Raw genomic sequence first — 26927 nt, 5'->3', positions numbered from 1 at the left:
TTAGACAACTATCCGCCAGAGGTAAAATGAGTGGTAGTAAGCAATTAAAGGCCACTGTACGGCCTTCAACAATAAGAAAAATCCATACCGTATAGTCGTCTAAGTAGAATAACAATTGCAATATCCAGTGCAACTACAATATGCAACTACATGTATAAGATACAGTACAATAACAATATACAGTACAATAACAATATACAGTACAACTACAATTCACAGTCAAATTTCGTCCTGAAAATGCATGAAATATTTGCCACTGGATGTTAGGCAACCAACAATCAATCAATCAATCACAGTCGAAATAAAATGTACAGTCCAATAAGAACAACTGCAATATACAGTACAACTTCAATACACAGTAGAATTATAATGTACAGTAAAACTAAAATATACAGTACAATAACAATATACAACTGTAATATACAGTACAACTACAATATACAGTACAACTACAATATGCAGTACAACTGCAATATACAATACAACTACAATATGCAGTACAACTGCAATATACAATACAACTACAATATACAATATACAGTACAACTGCAATATACAATACAACTACAATATACAGTACAACTGCAATATACAATACAACTACAATATGCAGTACAACTGCAATATACAATACAACTACAATATACAATATACAGTACAACTGCAATATACAATACAACTACAATATACAGTTCAACTGCAATATACAATACAACTACAATATGCAGTACAACTGCAATATACAATACAACTACAATATACAATATACAATACAACTGCAATATACAATACAACTACAATATACAGTTCAACTGCAATATACAGAACAACTACAATATACATACTCTGATCTGTAATCATGGTAATCAGAAAATTAACTTTCCATGATATTTTATTTAAGGTAATGGATATAATTCATAAAAATCAATATCCACATTCATCAAACACAAAAGGCATATCAGAAATCCTAAGCATTGTACAACAGACCAACCACCAACATTCATGACACTTGGGTCCTTGTACATTATCGTAAACGTAATCTTAGTTTGGAAGTAGCACAAATTATTTAACTTCTGTATCACATGAATATTCTTATTACAAACATGTTACTGATATAACGATGTACAGCACTTCACCAAGGTCTTACCCTCTTAAATGCAGTATATAAGGGTTTAAACATTGTAAAAGTTAGCATAAATATAAAAAGATGGAAGTGAATAATTGTCAAACATAATTAAGATAACTCTTACTAAATAAATAAATAATGTGATAGAGAAAACTCAATTTTCAATGGACATGTATGTTTTACAGAGATCAAATCATTGAACAGTTGGTACTTGTGAGGATTTTTAGTTGTACAAATATTTAAAGACATAAATGGACAAAGAAAACGCAGACAACATGAAAAAATCAGCATCAATGACACTACTTAGCCATTCCCAATCTACATCATCATTCTTAAATCGGACAAAATCATGGAGCATGTACGAGGTACGAGGGAGAATGGTCGCAGCTGTAGCTATAGTTTGTTTGATTCTGTTAGTTGTGTACATTGTACCATCAGCTAACGGCTATTCAGATGTAGAAACTGTAGAATTTGTAGCAAGACGACCTGTGAGGATGCCGAAACAACCTTCACAGGATATTGATAACAAGCATGTAATGGGAACAAGCTCAGAAATTTATGCTGTTGTGTTAGATGCTGGTAGTACAGGGTCAAGAGTTCATGTGTTCCACTTTAAGCGTACCAATGGTAAGTAAAGAGTGTTGTCAGGGATCTACTCTGTATTTATATATATATATATAAAGGTTCATTGTTGCTAACCACAATGTATATGTTATTGCAACCACAATCTTTCTTCTTGAGAAGAAAATATTCTGTACAAGTCTCCCAGTGATAAATAAAACAATTAGGGGAATTATCTGGAAATCTTCATAATCCTTCTATAACTTGAGCAACATGAGCAACACGACGGGTGCCAAATGTGGAGGAGGATCTGCTTACCCTTCCCGAGCACCTGAGATCACCCCCCAGTTTTTGGCAGGGTTCATGTTGATCAGTCTTTAGTTTTCTATGTTGTGTTTTGTGTACTATTGTTTGTCTGTTGGTCTTTTTCTTTTTTAGCCATGGTGTTGTCAGCAGGGCTTCCAAAATTATTTTTAGCCAGCCGGACATTTTATATATTATCCTGATTTTAATCCCTTAAGACTAAATAAACAAAAGGCAATTATGGTAATCAGTTGCCGAGTTGGCCATCCCAATGATTGACATTAAAAAAAAAACGATATTAAACTTTCTTTGATTCAAATTCGAAGTTCAGACGTATACGGTTAAATTGGCAGTGCATCATTCAAAGTGAGCAACATCAGCGTACTTATATCTGCCTTAGACTCTTTATTTGTGCAAAATAACGTTGTAAAAACTTTACTTCTAATATTATACCGGATGTTATCTTGACAATGGTAAAACATGGACCAGAGACGGATACTTAAATTCCGCGTACGTTTGCAAAGCATGAATGAAAGTAGCTCTTTCTACGTTATTTCTTCAAAAATATATTCGGAATAAACGTGAGATAAAGGTATCAATGGCAATTTAAGCATTTTTTGACGAAATTAGGATGCATAATTAAATTTCACACCTGTGTGCGCATGCGCACACGTGTACTAGTTCAAACAGAGACATGTCTCTGGTTCAAACAACGTGGTTATGACGATTTTTCATTTTCACCTTTTAATTTTTTCATCAAATCATATTTGTAAATGTATTTCTGATAATTTAAATCTTTTTGACTAAATTAATTAGATGCAAACCGGTGAAATGTAAGAAAATAACTTTGAATAGACCGATCAATGTCCGGTTCAAAATAGTTTTCCTGTCACCTGAACAGGTAAATTTCAGCTGTCCGACAACTAATTAGCCTTGATTAAAATGAGAAGGTATTAAAGTAGGGGTTATTTTGATAGTACTTAATGATCATGTCACTTTTATGACCGGAAATGTGTGGCTGTTAAAGGCAAAAGGTTTGGTCAAAAAGATCGCGAATTATGTTAAAATGATCGTCTCTTAAGAAAGCCTTGAAAACTAAAAAGTAGATGACCGTTTCATGCTTTGCCCAGCCGGACTTTTACCGGACATTATACAAATGTCCGGAATATATGACCGTTTTGGAAGCCTTGGTTGTCAGTTTATTTTTGACCTATGAGTTTGAATGTCCCTTTGGTATACTTTGGCCCTCTTCCACAAATATATTTTCCTTTAAGTGTATGGAATGGTTATATTTGTCTCAGATTGTACCATAATTGTTTTGTGACAAGTATAGAATAGCCTATATGAAGTTATTTTACTATCTATTCAACAAGATTTTATGCAAATTCTTATTTCAATGAATCAGATTTCTTTACTTTATAGATTGCTGTCGAAATGTAGTAAAAGTCAAAGAATTTAACCATGATAACAAGCTTGACCAAAATTTGACATATATTGTAAAAGTCTGCAAACCCTCAATTTGATACAAAAAATGGTTTTCATTAAGTTGAGGAATGGAATCCTTGACTCATCATTTGTTCAGGTATCATGGATCATTTCATTAGTTGGAACAATGAAAATTTCTGGTGAGATTTTTTTCTCTCAAAACTATAGACCTGCCATAGTCATGATAGTGAAACATATTGACTCCCTGGAATAAAAAGAAACCCTTAGTTAGAACCTTGATAAAATGCAACATATTAAGAGTTATTGACATGATTAAGTTATCTGTTCCTAAAGTTGAGATGTGTTTCCAATGGTCTCTATTTTACAGGTCCATTAAAACTAGTGAGAGAAGTATTTGAGCAAGTTAAACCCGGTTTATCAAGCTATGCTGATGATCCTAAGAAGGTATATATGTTTAGCTGAAATTATCATTATATGTCTTGAATACAGTTTAAAAGATTTTGTCTAGAAACAGCTTGATATAAAAAATTATTTGAGTTTTGAAAGTAATTGTTCCCCGTACAACACTTGGAAGAGTTAGTGAATCAGCACAATCGACTATTTTCACCAGAGTTGTGACTGTTGAAAATAGAAATTATATGGAAACTTACATTTTAAGTGATCTCATGAATATATTTCTTATAGAATATTTATGGAACAGATTTAAAGAACCAAAACAAAATTTTGTTAGTTATTGCCCTTGTGCACATAAAATATGTGGCACAATTCAATTGAGAAAACTAACTGCCGTATATTTTTAAACAAAAACAATTTACTAAAAACAAATTTGACAAACATCCAAGTTTTTTTTTCTTAAACCATCTTTGAAACAAACTGTTGAATTTAGTAGGTTAGTTATATATCATAATACATTTGTACTTTTCAAACCTAACAAAGTAATTTGACAGATTGCTGACAATGGTGAAAAAACACATGTCACATATTTTCATCTGTTTCATAAAGAAAAAAATCTATTAATATAAAATAATCTTTTATTTGGTAATATGAAACTATTTACAAGTACAAATTATCTATTGATTTATTGCTTCATTTGTAAAAATTTGGTTTTAAGTGGATTAGAGCAATGTAATGCAGCACTTATCTCTTCCATAAAGAAAATCATAGTTATATACGATATAATGTAAAATAATGAAATTATGGATTTATTATACGATGGCTTAAACTGCTTAATTTAGTAACCTCATTAATCAGTTTAAGACACCTGAAATGTATTTAATAAGTAGTAAAACGGATGCACACTACAATTATACAGATTAATTTATTTTATTACATGTATTTAATATCATGAATTTCTCATTTGCTTTGATTTTAAGTAAAAAATATAATATCTGTTGTTGAGTGCGAAATAGCACAATAGTGTTGAAGTGTTTTCTGGTATTTACATCTATATTCTCTTGTCTGTTTGTAGTCATCCTGTATCAGGATTTAAAGTGTCTGGTTAAAGTAATTTATCTTGAAGTTGTGATCACATCAGCTTGAAAGTTAGTACACATGTTACGTATGATGTGAACTTTTAAAGATTTATGCCAAATTGTTGTATTAATGTTCTGTAGGGTGCAGAAAGTATACGACAATTACTGAATATAGCTTTAGCGGAAGTACCAAGTGAATTACAGCCCAGGACACCGGTATCATTGTTAGCCACAGCTGGTCTGAGGTTATTACGAGAGGGAGTAGCAGATACTTTACTGAAAGAGGTAAGCCAGCAAACTTTGAGGTTATTATGAGAGGGAATAGCAGATACTTCACTGAAAGAGGTAAGCCAGCAAACTTTGAGGTTATAACAAAAGGGCATTTCATATAGTTTACAGCTGGAAGAGGTAAGTCATCAAACTTTGAATGTTTTAGGAGAGGGCATAGTTTATAATTTACTGAATGAGGTAAGCCAGCAAACTTTGAGGTTATTGCAAGAGGTCATAGCATTTAATTTACTGAATGAGGTAAGCCAACAATATTTGAGGTTATTATGTGAGGGCATAGGATACTTTAATGAATGAGGTTAGCCAACAATATTTGAGGTTATTACGAGGGTGTAAGAGGTAAGCCAGCAAACATTGAGGTTATTATGAGAGGGTATAGCATATACTTTACCAAAAGAGGTAAGCTAGCAAACTTAGTAGATTATTACAAGAAGGTAAAGCAGGTTATTTACTGAAAGAGGTACCAGTAACCCAACAAACTTTGAGGTTATTACTTAAGGGCATAGTAGATACATAACTGAATGAGGTAAGCCAGCAAATTTTGAAGTTATTACTAGAGGAAATATTACTTTATTAAATGCAGCTGTTTTCCTATTGTCTTGATAGTGAAAGAATAATGAAATGAATGTTAATCTTAACCATCTCTATTGATATATTGAAAGTAGTAATTTACAAATATATAATGCTCAGGACAGGCATTTTTCCATCTTGGCTAGTCAAGGGTTATGATCCAGTCCTCTCCTCTCCACCCTTGGCAGATTAAGCCAGTTGACACTTGTGATTACAATGCTGCACCATCTAACAGTAGATAAAAGTCACACCCATTCCGACTACATCATTCTTGACCAATGGCAGCCCTTGAACTCTCTTCAGTGTGGAGATGTAAAAATGGCTGTGTCAAGTGTTTACAAATTTCGTGAAGAAGGACCGAAAATATACGTTGACATTCCAACATTTGCGCGAGAAGCATACCCAGGAACTTCAATTAGTTGATCAAGTGTGGAGATGTAAAAATGGCTGTGTCAAGTGTGTACAAATTTCGTGTAGAAGGACCGAAAATATACGTTGACATTCCAACATTTGCGCGAGAAGCATACCCAGGAACTTCAATTAGTTGATCCTGGGTATGCTTCGCGCGCAAATGTTGGAATATCAACGTATATTTTCGGTCCTTCTTCACGAAATTTGTAAACACTTGACACAGCCATTTTTACCTTCTTGTAACTTTAAAATTGTCACTAATATCGTCCTATGTTTTTTGGGGTAAAGACTTGTTGCATAATCAGCACGTGGTAATTGTTTATTTTCATTTTCTTCATTTACACATGATAATTTTAAAGGTGTGTTTTGATTGGATGCAGCCAGTTACAACTGCGACCAATAGAATTCATTACTTCGTGGATCTGAAATTCTATCTTAATCTGCCAAGGGTTGAGAGGAGAGGACTGGATCGTAACCCTAGGCTAGCGAAGATGACCTTTTGCAAAAATTCAACTTTTCTTGACTGGTATTTCAAAAAAAAATCTATCATGACATGTCTGTTAAACAATAGATAACCCAACCTCTCTATTATATATGATAATATTAATGAAATATATACTTGTAGGTACGAAATTTGATAAAAGAATACCCTTTCTTATTGGATGAAGAAGAAGATGTTGATATAATGGAAGGGGCAGATGAAGGTAATGATACACCTATATTAATAATATGTTATTTCAGCATCAACAACACAACACATTTTTGCACACTTACACAACAAATTTAATATAACAGTTTTTGACACGGCAAATTTTTAAACACCTCAGTGGTCTCATACAAAGCTGAGTTAATATTTACATTTCATTAACATGTTCTCATCCTGAATATGCATTTAATTTGCCACTGGACATCGAACAGCTATTCATCTTCATAATCATCACAGCATATTTTAGCATATTTTATGCACCAAATTTAGCATTATTGACACCACAAAATTTAGGATCACTGCCAACAAATTAAGCATCATAGACACAACTTATTTAGCATCATTAGCAAAACAAATTTAACATTATTGTCTCAAAAATTAAAGTATTACATACCAAATACAGGTTTGTTGGATTGTACACAGAAATATAAAGGAATGAGAAGGTATCAATTAATACACAATGAAAATAAGCATTTTTGTTTATGACTTAAAGTTGGAAGTAGGAACCTATTTCATTGTAATAACATTAACGGTACCAATTTTTCTGCACCAGATGCACATTTGACAATAAATGTCTCTTCAGTGATGCTGGAGGCCAAAATATTTGAAAATCTCTAACTTATTTTAAAAATGAAGAGCTTATAAACCAAAAAAGGACCAAAAGTATAGTCATAGCTGGGCAAGGAATCAGAGCTACATGTAGGCATGAAGGAGATATATTCCTTAATTTAAAATAATTTCCAAAATTTTGCAACAGCATATTATAATAATACAATATCCATATTTTCATGCCAGTATCGAAGTACTGGCTACTGGGTTGATGATACCCTTTAGAACTAACAATCCACTAGCAGAGGTATCCACCCAGTGGCAGTAATTAAGTTGCAGTTACCTTTATAACAAGAAATATTGATGACTATATGTAACCCAACCACACTCATTAGAAGTAATGGTCATGATGGTATAATAATTTTTAGATTTTAAAAGAAAGTAATGAATTTGTTTTGTTTTGTTGCAGGAATGTTTAGCTGGTTGACAATTAGTTTTATGACAGGTAAGATAGGTATTCCAAGAATGTAAATTGTGATCTAGGTCTTACATAGGGAAATAAAATGGATAAATATGGGAAAAAAATCTCATGAAATACAAGAAAATATACAATATATCAGAAAGAACCGTGCTTTTATTGCTGTTCTTTATCCAAACAGGTGCCTTAAGGTCTAAGTATTAAAAAAATATATAACCCAAAAGACTAGAATTATCACAACTACAAGCAAAAACTACAGAACATCATCAAGATTGACAGACTGTATACCTCAGGAAAACCACAAATATCAGCATTAAAACACGCTTTTTTCCTTAATATTTATTATTGGCATAATTTAACACTATGAATTATCAAAAAAACTCATCAAATAATATGCTTCCGAAGGTGGCATAACTGGTATAAGGGTAAATTTTGGTTATACCACTAATTTAGTCTATTTGTTTTTTGTAAATTGTTTTGTTATAAATTAGGCCATTAGTTTTCTCAATTGAATTTTTTCATATTTTTCATGTCGGGGCCTTTTATAGCCGACCATACGGTATGGGTTTTTCTCATTGTTGAAGTCCGTAAGGTTGCCTTTAATTGCTTACATCCACTTCATTTGAACTTTGTAGGATAGTTGTCACATTGGCAATCATACCGCATCTCCTTATTTTTATAAGACCTTCAACAACATAGAGGTCGATAAAACCCTTTTCAGTTTTTTCGTTCCTTTCTAGGATTTTTCCTGAATGTGCCATTAATACATGTATACCTAATTCTTTTTTAAGGAGATTTTCTATCAGGGAGGAATAATGTGGCAGCTTTAGACTTGGGAGGTGGATCTTCACAGATAACATTTATACCTAATCAGCAGGTAGTACTTCTCTAAAGAGTTGCAGAGTCATTTTTTTTAAAGATATTCTCGTAACAATTCTTGGAAGATGATAAAGATAGGGAAGATGAGGTATACATGAATGAGACTACAACCTATCAAGACAAAAAGATATATTTTAGGAAAAAGACATAAGATTTGTTTGTTAATATTTTTACATTTGAAAATAAGTTTCAACAGTCAGGTTTAGAAAATCATCAAGTGCCATCAACATTTTTCAAAAAGAGTTTCCATTTGTTGTACATCTAACAGCTCAAGTGAGAAAAGAAACAATTCTTTTGATTAACAAACACCAATGAAAAGTCAGCAGGACAATCCTAGAATAACGGAAGGCTGAAAGATGTGTATATAGCCTTTTATAGCCAACTGTACGGTATGGGTTTTTCTCATTGTTGAAGGCTGTAAGCAGGGTTTCAGCTAGGATTTTGAGGGCTTTAGTCACTTTTGCGTGAGATGAAAGTCAACCTTTTTTGGGGTAAAAGCAGTGGACCAAAGATATGTATTACTAGCTATACATCTTTGAAGAACTTAGGCCTGCTCAGGCAGTTATTGCATAATTTGACAGATGTGGTGCTTAAATATGAAGATTATAAAAACAAAAGATCTAATAAGGATCCGTATTTCTAGTTTACAATTTCAATTCAGTTATTTGCAGGGGACATTCCTGATTGGGTTCATTTTTTTTTAAACCAGGAATCACAGCATAAATGAACCTGTATACAACGACTATTTCACTGCATAATCATTATCCTTGTAAAAACGGTTAAATCGATATTTGGAATTCATTTCTATAAACTTGGAACCAAGGATTTGTACACATCCTTGTTGGAACGATTCTAATGACTGTATATTGTAAATTAATCAAGAATAGATCACGTTTACTTCCGATTTTTAAACGGAATGAAAATGGGAAGTGACAGGAGGATAATAAATTCAGAATGAATCCGGATTCATCTACGAATTGGTTCGTTTTTAGCAAAAGGCAGAAATGATCATATTTCTAAATCAAGTTGCTTAGTAAGAAATATATTTGTCCTTCGTTTATTTTGATACTAAATGATTACGTATTTTACGTTTTAAAGTCTAAGTAATAAGAATAATTTCACGCATGCGCAGTACATAATAAGAGAAGCTTGACTCGTGGAAATATTTCTGAAGGTTTTGAATAAAGTTCTTTCTCTTTTAATTGAATTCGTCCGGTTACGAGACGTATTATGGTATACTGTTGACCGTCCGTCTGTCCGTCTGTCCGTCCATCTGTCCTTCCGTCAACATGTCGGACATTAACTCAAAAACACTTTTACCAATATGCATGAAACTTTGGTGAATTGTTTATATCTATTGAAGTGAGCTCCCTTTTGTTTTTTATAAATTTCGGATTTACTGTTTCCGAATTTTGGAGTTTTATTCATTAAAAAAGGGGGGATTTTCCAGTTTTTGGACAATAGCTCAAAAACAATTTCACCAATTTGCAAGATAATTTGGTGAATTGTTTAATGCTATCGACATGAGCTCCCTTTTGATTTTTATAAATTTTAGACTGTACGTTTCTGATTTATGGGGTTTTATTCGTTACAAAAGGGGGGATATTCCAGTTTTCGGACAATAACTCAAAAATGCTTTCAGCATATTTTAGGAAACTTTGGTAAATTGTTTATATCTATTGTTGTAAGCTCCCTTTTGATTTTTATAAATTTTAGATTTTATGTTTCCGAGTTACAAGATTTTATTCATAAAAAAAGGGGTGATTTTCAAGTTTTTGGACAATATCCTTAAAGTGCTTAGAGCAGTTTTCATTAAACTTTGATGACTGATTTATATCTATTAAGATAACCTCCCTTTAGTTTTTTTTATAAATTTCTAATATAACATTGAGAAGTTATTGAACTTTATTTGTTTATAGTCTGACAACAGATTTACTAGTATTGCGCAACAGCACAGTGTATTGCACAACAGAAAGAAATCGTTAATTGAATATAAATTCAATTCATATAACCAATTTCAAGTTCTTTGACTACATTTATTCAGAAACCTATAATATGTCAAATATTTAATTACAATCCAAATTCAGACCTGTATCAAGCTTGAATATTGTGTCCATTTTTGCCCCAACTGTTCAGGGTTGGACCTCTGCAGGCATATCCAGCTGTGCTCAGCGAAGCAGTTTATTGATGAAGTGTTATATAAAATATGACGAAACTACGACAAACGAACTACAAATAGTGATCATTTGAGAAATATTGAAATTAAAATATGAACTGTCCGCAGGGGAAAACATTTTGTTCAAATGACGAAAATATGATAAACGAACTGCAAATTGTGGTCATTTGAGAAATATTGAAATTGAAATGCTGACTGACCGAATTTACTGGGAAAAATCATTATTATGGTTAATAATTTATGAGGTTTATTAATTAGTGACCCATCTGATGGCGATAAGTTGATTACCTGTAATCACAACTTATAACACCTGTTGTAAACGTTAATTAGATGAGGGTCATAAACTTGTCAAAAACATGAAGACAGGGCAGAAATATAGTATTTTCATGCAAAAATATTTTTACACTTTTCATATTTAAGTGACAAAATTGATTTGGAAAGCTTTGTCATTTTGAAAACCTTTTCGTTAATGACGAAAATGACAAGCGCTAGCAAAATCACTGCTGTAAGGTTGCCTATAATTGCTTACAGCCACTTCATTTGAACTTTGGTGGATAGTTATCTCATTGGCAATCATACCACATCTCCTTATTTTTATAATAGCTGTCAGTACATAATACATTGACAAGAAGTCTGCCTGTCAGGAGCCTCCAGTTCAGTGGTTGTCCTTGGTTCCTGTCTGTCGTATTTGTTATTTGTAAATTGTTTAATTATTAATCAGGCTGTTAATTAAATTGTTTCATATTTTTCATGTCGGGGCCTTTTATAGCCGACTATACGGTATGGGTTTTTCTCATTGATTAAGGTCGTACGGTTGCCTATAGTTGTCTCATTTGCAATTATACCACATCTCTTTATTTTCATATTGAGGCTTTATAATCAATTAAGGCATGTGTTTCTCTATTAAAACAGCATATTTACTTAAATGGTTCAAAAGACCCTTCTACTGTTTGCTTGGTATAATAAAAACAATTTTTGCCCTTAGAAGCAGTGATTATTCAAAGTTATCAACACTGAAGGGTTATTTACCTGAAAATTTTGGATAGTAACTTCTTTTAAAGACCATGATTTTAAATTGTTTTGCTGAAAAAACTAATAAATATTAACATTAATATATGATGAATTTCATAACAGTGTGGACATGGACACCTGATATTTGAATGATATCATGTCGGTCACTGACTGTCAACAACAAAGACTTCACGCAATTGCAGTATGTCAGAGTCCTCTCAATGGGGATATACATAATTACTATTTTACACATGTTCATTCATAATTTTTTTTTTTTTTTTTGCATTAAAGTTTATAGGAATTTGTTTTGAATGTATTTATATACTCACAGCAAAAAGTTTCTTTTGAAAGAATGAGTATATTCAGAGGTGATAACACCAAGTAATCGAAAGAAAAAAAGTAAGAAATATTCTTTTCTGGCAATAAGTGAAAAATTAAGTATTCTATAATGCATTGCAAATTATTCAGTGGATTGGTCAATCACCAAAAAAAAAATGCTTTATTTGTAAACAAACACTAATACATGCATTGACGGGGGTATAAGTATGCTAAATAATACATGTCTGTATAAGGAAATGTGCTTGACCTGTTAAATGCAGCTGTTCTGTTGATTTAAAAATAAAATGGACGGATCACAGCGAATTTAGAATTGTACTTATTTTTTTTTAGTTTGCATGTGTTTCAGTATCTATCCTTGAATTAAATATGTTCACAATACATTTTATACTAGAATAATTAAATGAGTTCACCCAATTTAAAGGTTATTAGTCCCCTACCGACGAAGTCGAAAGGGACTTTAGGTTAGCACTCTGTCCGTCTGTCTGTCTGTCTGTCCATCCGGCAATCTGGCAAATCAGTTTTCCACACTTTTTTTCTTCGTGCTTGAAGATATTGATTTGATATTTGGAATATAGTTTTATCATGACTAGTTATAGATCAAGATCGAATTTTGTACCGGTCTGATGATTTTGTGCGGAGTTATGGTCCTTGGACTTAGAAAATTAATGCAAGAAATTAGTTTTCCGCACTTTTTTTTGTCATGCTTAAAGATATTGATTTGATATTTGGTATATAGTTTTACCATGACAAGTTACCAGTCAAGGGTCTAACTTAAATAAGTTATTAGAGAAAAATAACATACATTTGTTATTGAGGGCTAAAAGATAAAAAATCTGTGATAACATATGTATGTTACATGTTTCAAAGGGGCATTATACATCCTTTTTTTTTTAAATTGTGTATTAGTTCTATTGATATTATAATTGTCTTTATGTATATTAAACTTTAGAAAGATATAACAGCCCATAGTTTGCCAATCATGCATAACACAACCATGTTATTACAGAAAAAATATGCCTGTAATAACTAAAGGGTGTTATTACAGCTTCTCTACATCTCTTCAAAGCCTTTTCTCCTACATATATCACAATGTATTTTAATTTATTGTAATAAATAATGATTAGAGCATGTAATGAGGTTCTGCGCAAGCTTCCTACTCATTCCCAAGTGTCTCATGTAATAAGTTAAATGCATGTAATAACTAAGCCTTGTTATTACAGCTAAGTTATCACTTAAAAGCCTTGTCTCATTGATTTACCATGGTGGATCAAAAATGTATTAATTGAATTGGAAAATTAGTTTTCAAGGTTATGTATTAAGTTACTGCGCAAGTTTCAAGAACTCCCAAGTGCTCACTGAAAATAAAAATTTTATGGTACATTTAACTGATAACAAACATATGTTACTACAGATTAAGAGAAAGTATCCGTAATAACACATGTATGTTATTTTTCTCTAATAACTTATTCAAGTTACACCCTTGACTGGTTACAGATCAAGTTCAAATTTAGTTTGGCTCGGAAGATTTTTTTTTGATGGTTTGTGGACTTTTTCACTCAAATAATCAGTTTTCCACACTTTTTATACGACCGCAAAAAATTTTTGTGGTCGTATATTGGTATGACGTTGGCGTCGTCGTCGTCCGAAGACACATTAGTTTTCGCACTCTAACTTTAGTTTAAGTGAATGGATCTCAATGAAATTTTACCATAGGGTTCAATACCACAAAAGGAAGGTGGGGATTGATTTTTGGGGGTTATGGTACCAACAGTTAAGGAATTAGGGGCCAAAAAGGGGCCAAAAATAAGCATTTTTGTAACTTCCAGACATAACTTGTGTGTAAGTGTATGGATCTCTTTGACATTGTACCACAAGGTTCCATATCTCAAAGGGAATGCTGGGATTGATTTTGGGGGTAATTGTCTCCAAATTTTAGGAATTAGGGGCCAAAAAGGGGCAAAAAACAAGCATTTTTCTAGTTTCATGACAATAACTTGTGTGTAAGTCTATGGATCTCTCTGACATTGTACCACAAGGTTCCATATCACAAAGGGAATGCTGGGATTGATTTTGGGGGTAATTGCCTCCAAATTTTAGGAATTAGGGGCAAAAAAGGGGCAAAAAACAAGCATTTTTCTTGTTTCATGACAATAACTTGTGTGTAAGTGTATGGATCTTTATGAAATTGTACTACAAGGTTCCATATCACAAAGGGAAAGCTGAAATTGAGTTTGGGGGTAATTGCCCAAAAAGTTTAGGAATAAGGGGCCAAAAAGGGGCCAAAAAACAAGCATTTTTCTAGTTTCCAGACAATAACTTGTGTTCAAGTGTATGGATCTCTCTGAAATTGTACTACAAGGTACCATACCTCAAAGGGAAGGCTAGGATTGATTTTGGGGGTAATTTCCTCAAAATTTTAGTAATTAGGGGCCATAAAAGGGCAAAAAAACAAGCATTTTTTTTGGGGGGGGGGATTTTTTTTTCCTTTTTTTTCTTTAAAATTTAAAAAAAAATTTTAAGTTCTTAGACCACTTTCATTCTGTGTCAAAAACCTATGCTGTGTCAAATATTTAATTACAATCCAAATTCAGTGCTGTATCAAGCTTAAATGTTGTGTCCATACTTGCCCCAACTGTTCAGGGTTCGACCTCTGCGGTCGTATCAAGCTGCACCCCAGCGGAGCATTTTATGACTGGATTCATGTACTTCTTGATACTTTCACAAGTTATTTTTTTGTTAGAACGATATTAAAATGTTCATGAAAATCTAATCGTTGGAGTCTTCGATGGGAATTCAAATTTGTTCAGTGCAAAAAATTATGCAGCCCACAGGACTAAAATGATTTTTTATGAAGGTCCGGGGTTCTTATTACTAAAAAAAGATAATCTTAGTATGAAATTTGATCGTAGTTTACGCTACATCAACTCGTACAAATAAATGTTTTCTTATTTTTTTAAGGAGCCACAGAACGTTTGTGCAATAAAAAACATAACATTTTTTTTCTCGATTACTTGGTGATATCACCTATTAATATACTTATTCTGTCAAAAGAAACTTTTTGTTGTGAATATATAAATGTATTCAAAACAAATTCCTATAAACTTTCATGCAAAAACTTTTATTTTATGAATGGACATGTGTAAAGATAGTAATTATGTATATCCCCATTGAGATGCCCCTGACATACTGTAATTGCGTGAAGTCTTTGTTGTCAGCAGCCAGTGATACACACGATAACATTTAATTACCATGTGTCCATGTCTACGCTGTTATGAAACTCATTCTATTATGAGTATCAATCTGTATTTTTCTTTCAGGAAACATTGGACACAGTGCCAAAAGACTTCATAAAATCAATGGAATTGTTTAAGAAGAAATTAAATTTGTACACTCACAGGTAATTCATATAATGCTCATGAATAATTACTTCTTAAATCCCTGGTTGGTTAATCCTAATATATTGAAATTGATAATTTCTGCTTTACTGCTAACCATGCATCAGATCAGTTAGGAGTAAGAGCAACTACTGGTTAGCTCAAAGACAGATTAATGTGTCAGGTAAGGTGACATTACTACCTTTGGACTGTTACAATGAGAGCTATCATATTTGAAATCTATCTTAGTTTGTGTATTTAGCTATTACAGTCTCTGACCTTGGTAGGGACATATATGCAGACAGCGTTAAGGACATAAATTTGCATGTGTCTCTCTTGAGATAATGTCAAACAAATATTTCCAAACAAACTGAAGACTATTTACAAACTTCAATTTCTTGAATGTTAATTGAAACATATTTTTAAGGGGCATTCAGTTTTACCCTTGTCTGTCTGTACGTACAAAAATTGGTTTCCATTCTCTAACTTGAGTTTACCTCAACCAAATGTTATGAAACTTATACACAATGCTCATTACCACAAAACACAGATCAAGATTGAATTTTGGTAGCAGCACTCTAACTGTTCTTGAATTATGCCCCTTTATAAATGGAAAAATTGCAAAATTTTTAGTTTCTGTTCTCTAACTTAAGTTTGCTTCAACCAAATGCTATGAAACTTATACACAATGCTTATTACCACCAAATACAGATCAAGTTTGAATTTTGGTAGCATCACTCTAACCGTTCTAGAGTTATGCCTTTTATAAATGGAAAAATTACAAAATTTTTAGTTTCTGTTCTCTAACTTAAGTTTGCCTCAACCAAATGTTATGAAACTTATACACAATGCTTATTACCACAAATTAAAGATCAAGTTTGAATTTTGATGGGGTCACTTCAACCATTCTCGAGTTATGCCCCTTTATAAATGGAAAAAAATGCAAAATTTTTAGTTTACGTTCTCTAACTTAAGTTGCCTCAACCAAATGTTATGAAACTTATACACAATGCTTTTTACCACAAAACACAGATCAAGTTGAATTTTGGTAGCGTCACTCTAACTGTTCTTGAGTTTTGCCCCTTTATAAATGGAATAATTGCAAAATTTTTAGTTTCCGTTCTGTAACTTAAGTTTGCCCCAACCAAACATGAAACCTATACACAATGCTTATTACCTTAACCCAGATCAAGTACAAATTTGGGTAGCGTCTTGAGTTATGTCCCTTTATAATGTTGTATACAAGCCGGGGTATCATCTGTGTCAGTGGAGACACATTCTCCATTTATTTATAATTCTTTGTATTCAAAAGAATATTGGTATACATTATAATAACAGACCTGACATCAGAAAATGCAGTTTGACATCATTTTCTGAAATCCTTCACACAACATGAAAGATAAATAATATTTGCTCCTGGAATTAATGCAGAGAGAGCATACAATAAGCAATCAATTTATTCATTTTCTATAACATGCAAAATGTAAGTGTAGTTTGATTAGTTTCAGCAGAGATATTTGTTGTCTTAAACTTCCAATGGGTCAGTCTTGTTATTATTTTGTTTAGTTGTCAATGAGAAATACTCTTTTAAAGATTAAAAACATTTGAACATGGAATTTATAGAATTTAAAATGACTTTGTGTAGCATTGGTGTAGAACGTAAGACTTTATTTTATGTTTGTTTATTACAGTTACCTAGGATATGGTTTGATGTCAACAAGATTTAAATTGTTAGGAGGAAATAAAAAAGGTACAGTGTGTTTTCAACCTTTTTTTAACTACCATCATTTTACAAAGATTTTCGTGTTATGAGAATAGAATTGATTAATTTTTAATGCCAGGTTCAGGATTAAATAAATTTGTCTTATGTAATTTCCCCCCATATCCATTAAGAACATTGGACTCACTGTTAAATCATTAGAGAAATAGATTCTACATGTAGACTATGATATATATCCACTCTCAAAAGTTTAAATTTTAAAGTTCAACTATCAAACTGTTTCGACATCCATTGAGAAGCCAGATTAACCACATTATCTTCCATCTGATATTTGTTAAGAATTAGATTAAGTGTCTGTGTTATACTTTCAGAAAAACAACAAAAATTACAGAGTGTATGTTTACCAGCAAATGTTGAATCTCTTTGGACTTTTGGTGGTGTTCCCTATAATGTCAGGTAAATTTAGACTTTTGGTGGTGTTCCCTATAATGTCAGGTAAATTTAGACTTTTGGTGGTGTTCCCTATAATATCAGGTAAATATATACTTTTGGTGGTGTTCCCTATAATGTCAGGTAAATTTATATTTTTGGTGGTGTTCCCTAGGCCTATAATGTCAGGTAAATTTAGACTTTTGGTGGTGTTCCCTATAATGTCAGGTAAATATAGACATTTGGTGGTTTTCCTATAATGTCAGATAAATTCAGACTTTTTGTGGTGTTCCCTATAATGTCAGGTAAATATAGACTTTTGGTGTTATAAATCATGACTGTACTGAAACACTAACTACTGAGCTGATGATACCACAGAGGGAATTGCAGTCTACCAGCAGCAGTATCAACCCAGTGCAAGGAAATAAAATCAACCCTTTAATATCAAAAGTAGCATAATGAATTTCTGAAAGTACAAATCTATTCAAAAAGGGGGATCTCAGAATTCTTTTTGTAGTTGTTAACATTTCTATCTTTACTTTTGTTGAGAATCTGAATTTCTCTTTTAACAGTTGATGAAACCTTTTTGCTTTTTTATTTTAGTGGAGAATATCAAAGTTCGTTTTACAGTTAATAACCATTTTGTTATTTTATATTTCAGTGGAGAATCTCAAAGTTCATTTAACAGTTGTTACAGTGTAGTGAAAGATTTTGTAGGACAAAAGATTCAGGCAGTATATGAATTACAGAAACATGAGATCTATGTTTTCTCTTATTTCTTTGATGCAGCTGTAGATTCACAACTAATAGGTATGTATGGGGAAATCCCACATTTATTTATAACAACTACTGGGAGATGTTATAAATAGATAGAAGAATTAACACACATATTACTTGTTTTGTCAGTGGTTTTGAAATACAAAATTAACATGACAGAAAGACATGTATTTAATGAATTCTAGGATTTAATTGTTTGCATGAAAATCCGTCAAATTTTAAAGTTTGACTGTTACAGAATCTAAAGGACTATGGGTAATTTTATTGTTTGTACCCTGAAATGAAAATAATGTCACGTCATTGGTTAGATTTCCATTGATTAGGACATTTTGAACCAATCACAGCATTTTTGTGTACACTTTTGAAAACATTACCCAGAATGCATTAGATTCTGAAAAATTTTATTTTGGGATTTGGTAATAAAAGAAATTACAAAATGAGTCTCAGATCAAAGTATTGTGTCCTGAGACTCCCATCATTTCTTAAATTTTCATATATTTTTTCAAAAAATAAAATGCCATGTTTTAAAATGTTATATTTGTATAAAATAGGTTAAGGATACTTTGTATTCACTATTATTTGTAGGATAACAATTTTTGTGGATTATTGTGGAAACAGTTGAACACCAAATTTAAATGGTCAACGAATAACATATTTTCTATGCACTTGTATGCAGACTTTTACAAAACCATGAATTCAAATATCTAAGTTTTCCAGAATCCACGAAAATTGGTACTTTCAAAAATAAATGGATGCATAGTATGCGAAATAACAATGGGTTTATAAAGTGAGTGATAGTATAAAGTTAAGAATTAGCTATTAAATCATGTGTCACGGTGGCGCCTAATGGTCATCAATGATCAGATTAGTACTCCAACAACTTGCCCCGTTTCCAAAATACATATAATAAACCCAGTATAGTTCTACAGGACTAAGAGGCAGATGATCATCAACACCATTATATAAGAGTTCGTTGTTAAAATACAGTCAAACCTGTATATAAATGTCAACCTCTGGATCGGAGAAAAGATAAGAGAGGTGCCCCTTGAAATGAGGTTTAAAATGTTTAGGTATTACTACAGCGGTAAAAGAAGAGGGTGACCTGACATGACAGGTTTTTGCTTAATAGAGATGACCTTTGTAGCAGGATCGACTGTAAATGTCAAACGGTATGGTTGCTATACATTGTTATTCTGTTGATGACGGGTTTACAAAATACATTTCTGACTAGAAGTGAAAAAAAGGCAAAATTATTTGAATTCTGAAAAAGAGAACATTATCTATTTCTACGTTTTGACAGCTGCTGCAGATGAAACGGGTAAAGGTATATTGTTAGTTTTAAAAATATATACATATATTGTATAAGGTTTTGGAAATATAATGTGTAATTGTGTGAAATAGTTCAAGCATGTGCTTGGGTTTTGTTATCATTATTAATGGGAAATGCATGTTATGGACACTTAGTAAAACATGATTAGTTGTAATTTGCACAATTTTCTACCCCTCCCTCCATTATGTTTTGATTATTATGCCCCAGCCGCAGCAGAGGGGGCATTAAATTTTACCCTTGTCCGTCTGTACGTACGTCCCAAAATGTAACCAAATGTTATGAAACTTATACACAATGCTTATAACCACAAAACACAGATCAAATTTGAATTTTGGTGGAGTCACTTTTGCCATTCTAGAGTTATGCCCCTCTACAAATGGAAAAATTGCTGAATTTTTCGTTTTCATTCTTTTACTTTAGTTTGCCTTAACCAAATGTTATGAAAGGTATACACAATGCTAATTACCACAAAACACAGATCAAGTTCGAATTTTGGTGGCGTCACTTTTGCTGTTCTAGAGTTATGCCCCTCTACAAATGGAAAAATTGCTGAATTTTTCGTTTCCGTTCTCTTACTTTAGTTTGCCTCAACCAAATGTTATGAAAGGTATACACAATGCTTATTACCACAAAACTCAGATCAAGTACAAATTTGGGTAGCGTCACTTTTACAGTTCTTGAGTTATATCCCTTTATAACATTATATGCAAGTGAGGGCATCATCTGTGTCCCATGGACACATTCCCCATTTATTTAAGGATGCAAAAATGACAAATTGAATTTAGTTTTAATTTTCACCCTATAGCTAGTGTAAATTTAGATTAGAAATCCTTATTTGCATGGGAGAAATTTATAGATAAATATGCACGGATATAATTGTTAGGTTAAAGTTATATTATTCATAAGTGATATAAAAAAAAAAATACAAAATTGTGAAATTTTATATTATTTTAACAGTTTTATAACTTTACAAGAGTTATAAAATATTTAACATAGTCTAGATGAACTATAGCCAAACCTCCCAAAACTCATTTTAAACAAAATAAATTATCCATTTTTTGATTGAAGATCCTTTCACTGGCACTATTCCAGTCCTATCAAAATAAGAACAGACTCGTGACATCACAGGTTTGTGACTGAAATAAAGTACCTATGCCTTTTTTTTTAGCCTCGATTTTTAGTATTTGTATTGTCATCTGATAAAATCATGCTGTTTTTGGAAGGGGCACAGTTTTCTCTGCTTTCAAAATCTTTCTGTTTGATCCCGTCCTGGTTTTCTTACTACAATAAACTACTATAAACTAAATTCAATTTTTTAATTAATGAACCAAAATTAATAGTGGTATTGATGTGGGAGAAAACAGACTTGATAAATAGTGTAACATAGATGTAAAACAACTACTGGAAGAATTCCAGGTTCTCCTGATAGAGGAGGAATTTACAGAAGGTAACATGTAACTACAACCGGAAACTACACGTGACATATACTATTGGTATCGGTATCAGATTCGACCCGATACTTATTAATTATTGGTAATATTAATTAATTAATTATGTGGAAATCAAAAGTGCCTGGAATGGTTTAATTTTTAAATAACACCATTCATCATTTTTATGTCAAGCTGGCTAACAAATTTGACCTCGTTATTTTAGTAGTATAGATGGTATGATTGCCAATGAGACAACTCTCCACTAGACCCCAAATGACGTAGAAGTTGACAACTATAGGTCAAATTACATCCATACTCCATAGTAAGCTATTAAAAGCCCCAAATGACAAATGTAAAACAATTCAAACAAGAAAACTAATGGCCTGATTTATGTACAAAACAATCAACAGAAAACAAATAAGATAGACATCAACAAACAACAACCAATGAATACATTAATTTACCTTTGATAGCAATTCTAATGTTTTTCTTCTATCTATTGCAGATTCAGATTTAGGTGGAAAATTAGTTGTCAAAGATTTTCTGAGGGCAGCTAAAAGAGGTATAAGCTAAGTAACATACAAGTATAGGGAGTTGTTCACATAATTACAAGATATGGGCTTATTTTTACTTTTGTGTTTTTTTCACTATTTTGAAGAGGCAGTTTTGTCTTTGACGTGTTCATTTTTCACATTTCCCAGACTAATAATTGCATTTAAATGAACAGTGAAATTTTTGCATACAATAAATTTTGCAGTAAAATTCCTACTGCACATAACAAAAATATTTGAATATACTATATCTCCTTGACATATTCAATTTAGTGGTATTTTATGAACAAAATAAACACATCAATAACATAACAATACCAGATGATTTAAAGTTTGACATACATTATAACTTACAGAATTTATCTACTAAGTATATGGAATGGTGTATTGTCGTACATGTCCTTTGAAAAATTACTACGTATATTGATCAATTGCCTAACATATTCCAATTGGCTTTAGACCCTGACCTCACTTGAGGCTGGTAACTTATTCTAAACTATTCGATAATTCACCCAATCCAATATTAACTAATCAATCATGCTTTCCAACTGGATTATGGGCATGTCCATGCCTTTATTCAAGACTTACATACATATAAAAATACGCCTCTATTGGTCAGTTTCTAACTCATGTTGTGTAAGGTGAAAAACAGTTGCATGTTAAAATCTCAAGCCTTGATTTCAAGTGAGAAGTAATGTTATCATGAACATATATTATAAGGGTTTTTTGGTTAAAAATAGGGGAAGACCTGTTCTATATGAGAAATTTTGAGCTGCCTCAGTATACAAGCATACATGCAAGCTAGGCCAGTCATTTCTTTTTTCTCATTTTAACATATTTTAAAAATAAATTGACGTGTCTGAACCAAATTGCCTCAGAACCTACAATTTATTTTAACATTGATAGGTGTATGGTTTACATATGTTAAATTATTAAAAATTTATTTGTATTAGTCATGATATATGAGCTGAGGTCTATAGGGTTTGCAGGTTGAAAGGTCAGAATGTACCAAGGGGGTAATCTAAAATCAATAATCAGGAAAAGACAGAGAACACTATATGGCTTAAAGAAAAAACACAAAACACAACACAAGAGAAAATAGATTGATTGCCATGAAAATATAATGTAAATAATTTTCTTATTGTAGCCTTTGATAATCCAAGTTCAAAGAAACCATTTCTTGGGTTAGATTTACTATACATGTATTCATTACTACACGATGGCTACAGATTGAGGTCAAAAACAAAAGTAACTGTAAGTACACATTAATAAAGGTGTTTAGGGGTAGGGTGAGTGAAAGGGTTGTATAGATATACTGGGATTGAACCAATGTCATATGGTGTTTTGACCCCAAAAAGGGAATCTGGGGTCAATTTTCCATACAGACTGGAAAAGTAAAGATACCAATATTTTCTTATATTTTCTTATATTCCCTTCATGGTGCCTTTCTTGCTTGTAATTCTATCCGTTATCAATTTTGTTTTACTCTGTTGTGTGATTAGATGTTTATCAACTACTGGTAGATGTTTATTAGAAGTTTACCACCCAGACACATGAAAAAATGAAGACTTAATAAACATCTACCATTAATTGATATAAACAGTTGATAAACATCTAATCACAAAGGGCTGTACGGTTGCCTATAATTGCTTACAATCATTGGCAATCATACCACATCTCCTTATCTTTAACCGTTTTTTCGAAAGAAAAAAGGGTTATTGATTTGGGGATGTATGGCGGGCGGGCAGGCAGGCCGGCGGCTGCCAAACAGTGTCCTTTCATTAACATGAAAAGGCTTTCACGAAATTATACGATTTAAGCTTTTCTTGTTGTTGAGTTATAGCCCTTTCCCAAGAATTCAATTTCTGATGAAATTCTTATTAATTACTCCATTCTGTTCAAAGGGAAATAACTCATTTTTTAAAAGATTTTTAAAAGACATTGTATGAATGATAAATGACATTTTGGATTTTTTTTTCTTTTCTTTGGTAAATTGTTTGAAGAATTTTGTGGTAGGTTTGTTTGTTATTCTGTATAAACTAATTTTCTGAATGCTATATATATAATTTTTTTTTATGAAGTGAACTCCTTTAATTAGATAATAATCTATTTTTATTAAAGGATATATTTCATTACATAACATTGTGTAGATAAAGTTGTTGACATTGATAGATAAGTTGCAGATCTATATTAGTTTGTGACAAATGAAAGAAAAAATATTGGAACTATTAATTATATTTGATTATAATTTGAAAATAGATATACATTGTGTAACATCATATCTAATTTAAGAAAATAGTGGTTAAATCATATCTAGTTTTAGAGAACTATGTGTTTATAATTTATTCAGTTTGAGTTTTTTCTCTTTGAACAGAAAATTATATGGATAAAATTAAACTGTTTCATTTCAACATAAATTAAATATATATAGGGTTCTTTCAAATGCCAAATCTAAACCTGTATTTAAATATAAAATTTTTGGGCCCAGTGTTCAAGTTGGTCCAAATCAGGGTCCCAAAATTAAACTTTGTTTGATTCAACAAAAATTGAATTTATGGGGTTCTTCGAAATGTTGAATCTAACCATGTATTTAGAGATGTTGGATTGTAGGCTCCTTTATCAAATTGGTCCACATTGAGGTCCAAAGGGTCCTAAATTAAACTTTTGTTTGATTTCATCAAAAATTGAATTCTTGGGGTTCTTTGACATGCTGATTCTAACCATGTACTTAGATTTTGGATATTGGACCATGATAGGTAAATGTCCAATTTCAAATTTTTCAGTTCTTTGACCACATTCATTTTGTGTCACAAACCGATGCTGTGTCAAATATTCAATCACAATCCAAATTCAGAGCTGTTTTAAGCTTAAATGTAGTGTCCATAGTTGCTCAACTGATCAGGGTTGGACCTCTGCAGGAAATTCAGTTTGCTGTCACTCTGACAGCCTCTTGTTATATTATTGGTTATGAGAGAATGATTTTTGTAATTTACAAAATTATTTTTTATAGGTGATAAAGAAAATAGAACATGTAGAAGTTAGCTGGGGTCTTGGTGCTGCATTTGAACTTTTATCAGACTCTGGCATAATTAGCTGATAGTGATCTCAGTTTATGGATAATAATAGAACATGTAAAAAGTTTAGCTGGAGACAGTACTGCATTTCAACTTCATCTGAATCAACTGATAACGATACAATTGAAGAATGCCTGTCATAAAAAGCAGTAATTTTACTGAATATCAAATTGATCAGTGATCTCTCATTAATAGTTATAGTCTTCGTTGTATGATTGGCTACATATTTGCCATATGGTGCTTTAACAAGGTGTCATATCATATGAAAACCAGTAACCACTTGCAGCCTTTGCCATTCTGTATTAAAGCAACAGGTAAATCTGAACACTATTCATAATGGTGATTTTTTTTTATAAAAATGCTATATTTATTTATTTAAACTGTGAATATAAGAATCAAATGCATGTCTTGTTATTTATAAGTGGTAAAAAGCAAGTGATGTTGCACATTTCTTAACAAAATAATTATTCTTCTCTTTTTCATGTTCCAGCCAAATTAAGGAAACTGCTATTTTCATTTAAATCCTACTGCAATTCAATTTATATAAAAAATTTATAACACTAAACCTTCACCAGATTATTTGTCAGCATGAAAGGAACCTATTCTAGTATTGATGACGAGAAAATAAAACCTTAATCAGCAAACAAAGGTCCTGCAAAAAAAAGTGACTTGTTCTTTGTTTATAAAAATGTATTGATATAGGACTTTAAACTATGCATAAACACTGGGTACATCTCAGTTCATTTGTATATTAAATGATATTATACATTCCAAATATTTGCTCAGCTTTTGGTTTATATGTAAATAGAGCTTTTTATTTGTAAACTAAGTTTTGTATTTAACACAATCCATTTTGAATTAATGACAATTTAAAATATTATTATAAGTAAGTTTAATTTTTTGGTTAAATTCATGATAATTTATAACCAAAACCATACATGTATAAACCAGTTTTTCTTGCAAATGGACTGTTCAATTGAAATGTCATATTAACTTAGGTATTCAAGCAATGAAATCAATTCTGTCCAAGGGAAACAACTTGTTTCAAGTGACTTTACCCAAGATTAACCCTAGTTCAACCTCAGACATTGTGCAAGACAATTAATTGGTTAACACATGCACTGTTTAGGTTGTAAAATGAATTTAATGTGAAAAGATTTGTTTATATTCATACCTACATCAAATAGTAATTCTAATGCAACATTGTATGTAATGTTCATTTTGATTGGATAACGTCACCAATTTTCATGGCATCAATTCACAATTGCACTGTTTAGGTTGTAATATGAATTTAATGTGAAAAGATTTGTTTATATTCATACCTACATCAAATAGTAACTTATAAATTGTTTTGAACACATCAAAATGCATGTTTCTATTTTTGTTGAACCAAAACATTCAGTGATTTTTTGTGGGAATAGATCTGAAATACAGTCGACTCTCGTTATCTCGAAGTCAGCCGGACCAGAGAAATATTTCAAGATACACTTAGTTCGACTCAAACGAAAACCGGAAGTTTGACAGACCAAGGGACAGAACTCTTGCTTAGCTTGGTAAAGCTAAAATAAATCCGGATGAATATGGAAAGGGGATGGGTATTCTGGTATCAGATCGATGTATGTCATGGTCTTTCATTATTATTATTATAATAACATTATTTTTACTTATTCAATTGTTTCAGTTACAATTTTTTCCTATGGCTTTTATCCGAGAGAGTAATTTTCCAATCGATCTTAGCGTTATTTAGGTCATTTAAAGTTGACAATATTGTTTATTCTCGGATACAAGAGATGTTAGAAAATTCAGATTTCTCTTCATTTTCTTTCATCTCACTCTTTCTTTTCAAAAGAAAATACAAGATTAAAGACACTGATTGAGTAGGTGATCACCAACGGATGTCTTAATCCCCACTTTATACACATCCAAG

At 31.8% G+C, this 26927-nt stretch overlaps 1 protein-coding gene across 2 annotated transcripts in view; it reads left to right on the top strand.

Annotated features, from left to right (window-relative positions):
- Positions 1-26429, top strand: part of LOC127699195 (ectonucleoside triphosphate diphosphohydrolase 5-like) — a 29267-nt gene extending 2838 nt beyond the window's left edge. Inside the window, exons 2-14 of one of the 2 annotated variants that reach the window (XM_052202960.1) lie at positions 1312-1753; positions 3804-3880; positions 5050-5193; positions 6803-6881; positions 7902-7937; positions 8702-8787; positions 15633-15712; positions 17381-17439; positions 17781-17865; positions 18500-18648; positions 21881-21937; positions 23074-23180; positions 24937-26429. In XM_052202960.1, coding sequence (XP_052058920.1) covers positions 1378-1753; positions 3804-3880; positions 5050-5193; positions 6803-6881; positions 7902-7937; positions 8702-8787; positions 15633-15712; positions 17381-17439; positions 17781-17865; positions 18500-18648; positions 21881-21937; positions 23074-23180; positions 24937-25023 — 1422 coding nt within the window. In that variant the 5' untranslated portion in view covers positions 1312-1377 and the 3' untranslated portion in view covers positions 25024-26429. Of the gene's footprint in view, positions 1-1311; positions 1754-3803; positions 3881-5049; positions 5194-6802; positions 6882-7901; positions 7938-8701; positions 8788-15632; positions 15713-17380; positions 17440-17780; positions 17866-18499; positions 18649-19915; positions 19996-21880; positions 21938-23073; positions 23181-24936 lie in introns of those variants that run through there. The other variant, XM_052202961.1, reaches the window with a different exon arrangement.
- Positions 26430-26927: the final 498 nt, after the last annotated feature.

The sequence above is a fragment of the Mytilus californianus genome, unplaced genomic scaffold (genome assembly GCF_021869535.1).
Source record: "Mytilus californianus isolate M0D057914Y unplaced genomic scaffold, xbMytCali1.0.p SCAF_4, whole genome shotgun sequence".
NCBI lineage: Eukaryota > Metazoa > Mollusca > Bivalvia > Mytilida > Mytilidae > Mytilus > Mytilus californianus.
The sequence above is the reverse complement of the archived record's forward strand: the minus strand, read 5'-3'. Positions and strand labels throughout refer to the sequence as shown.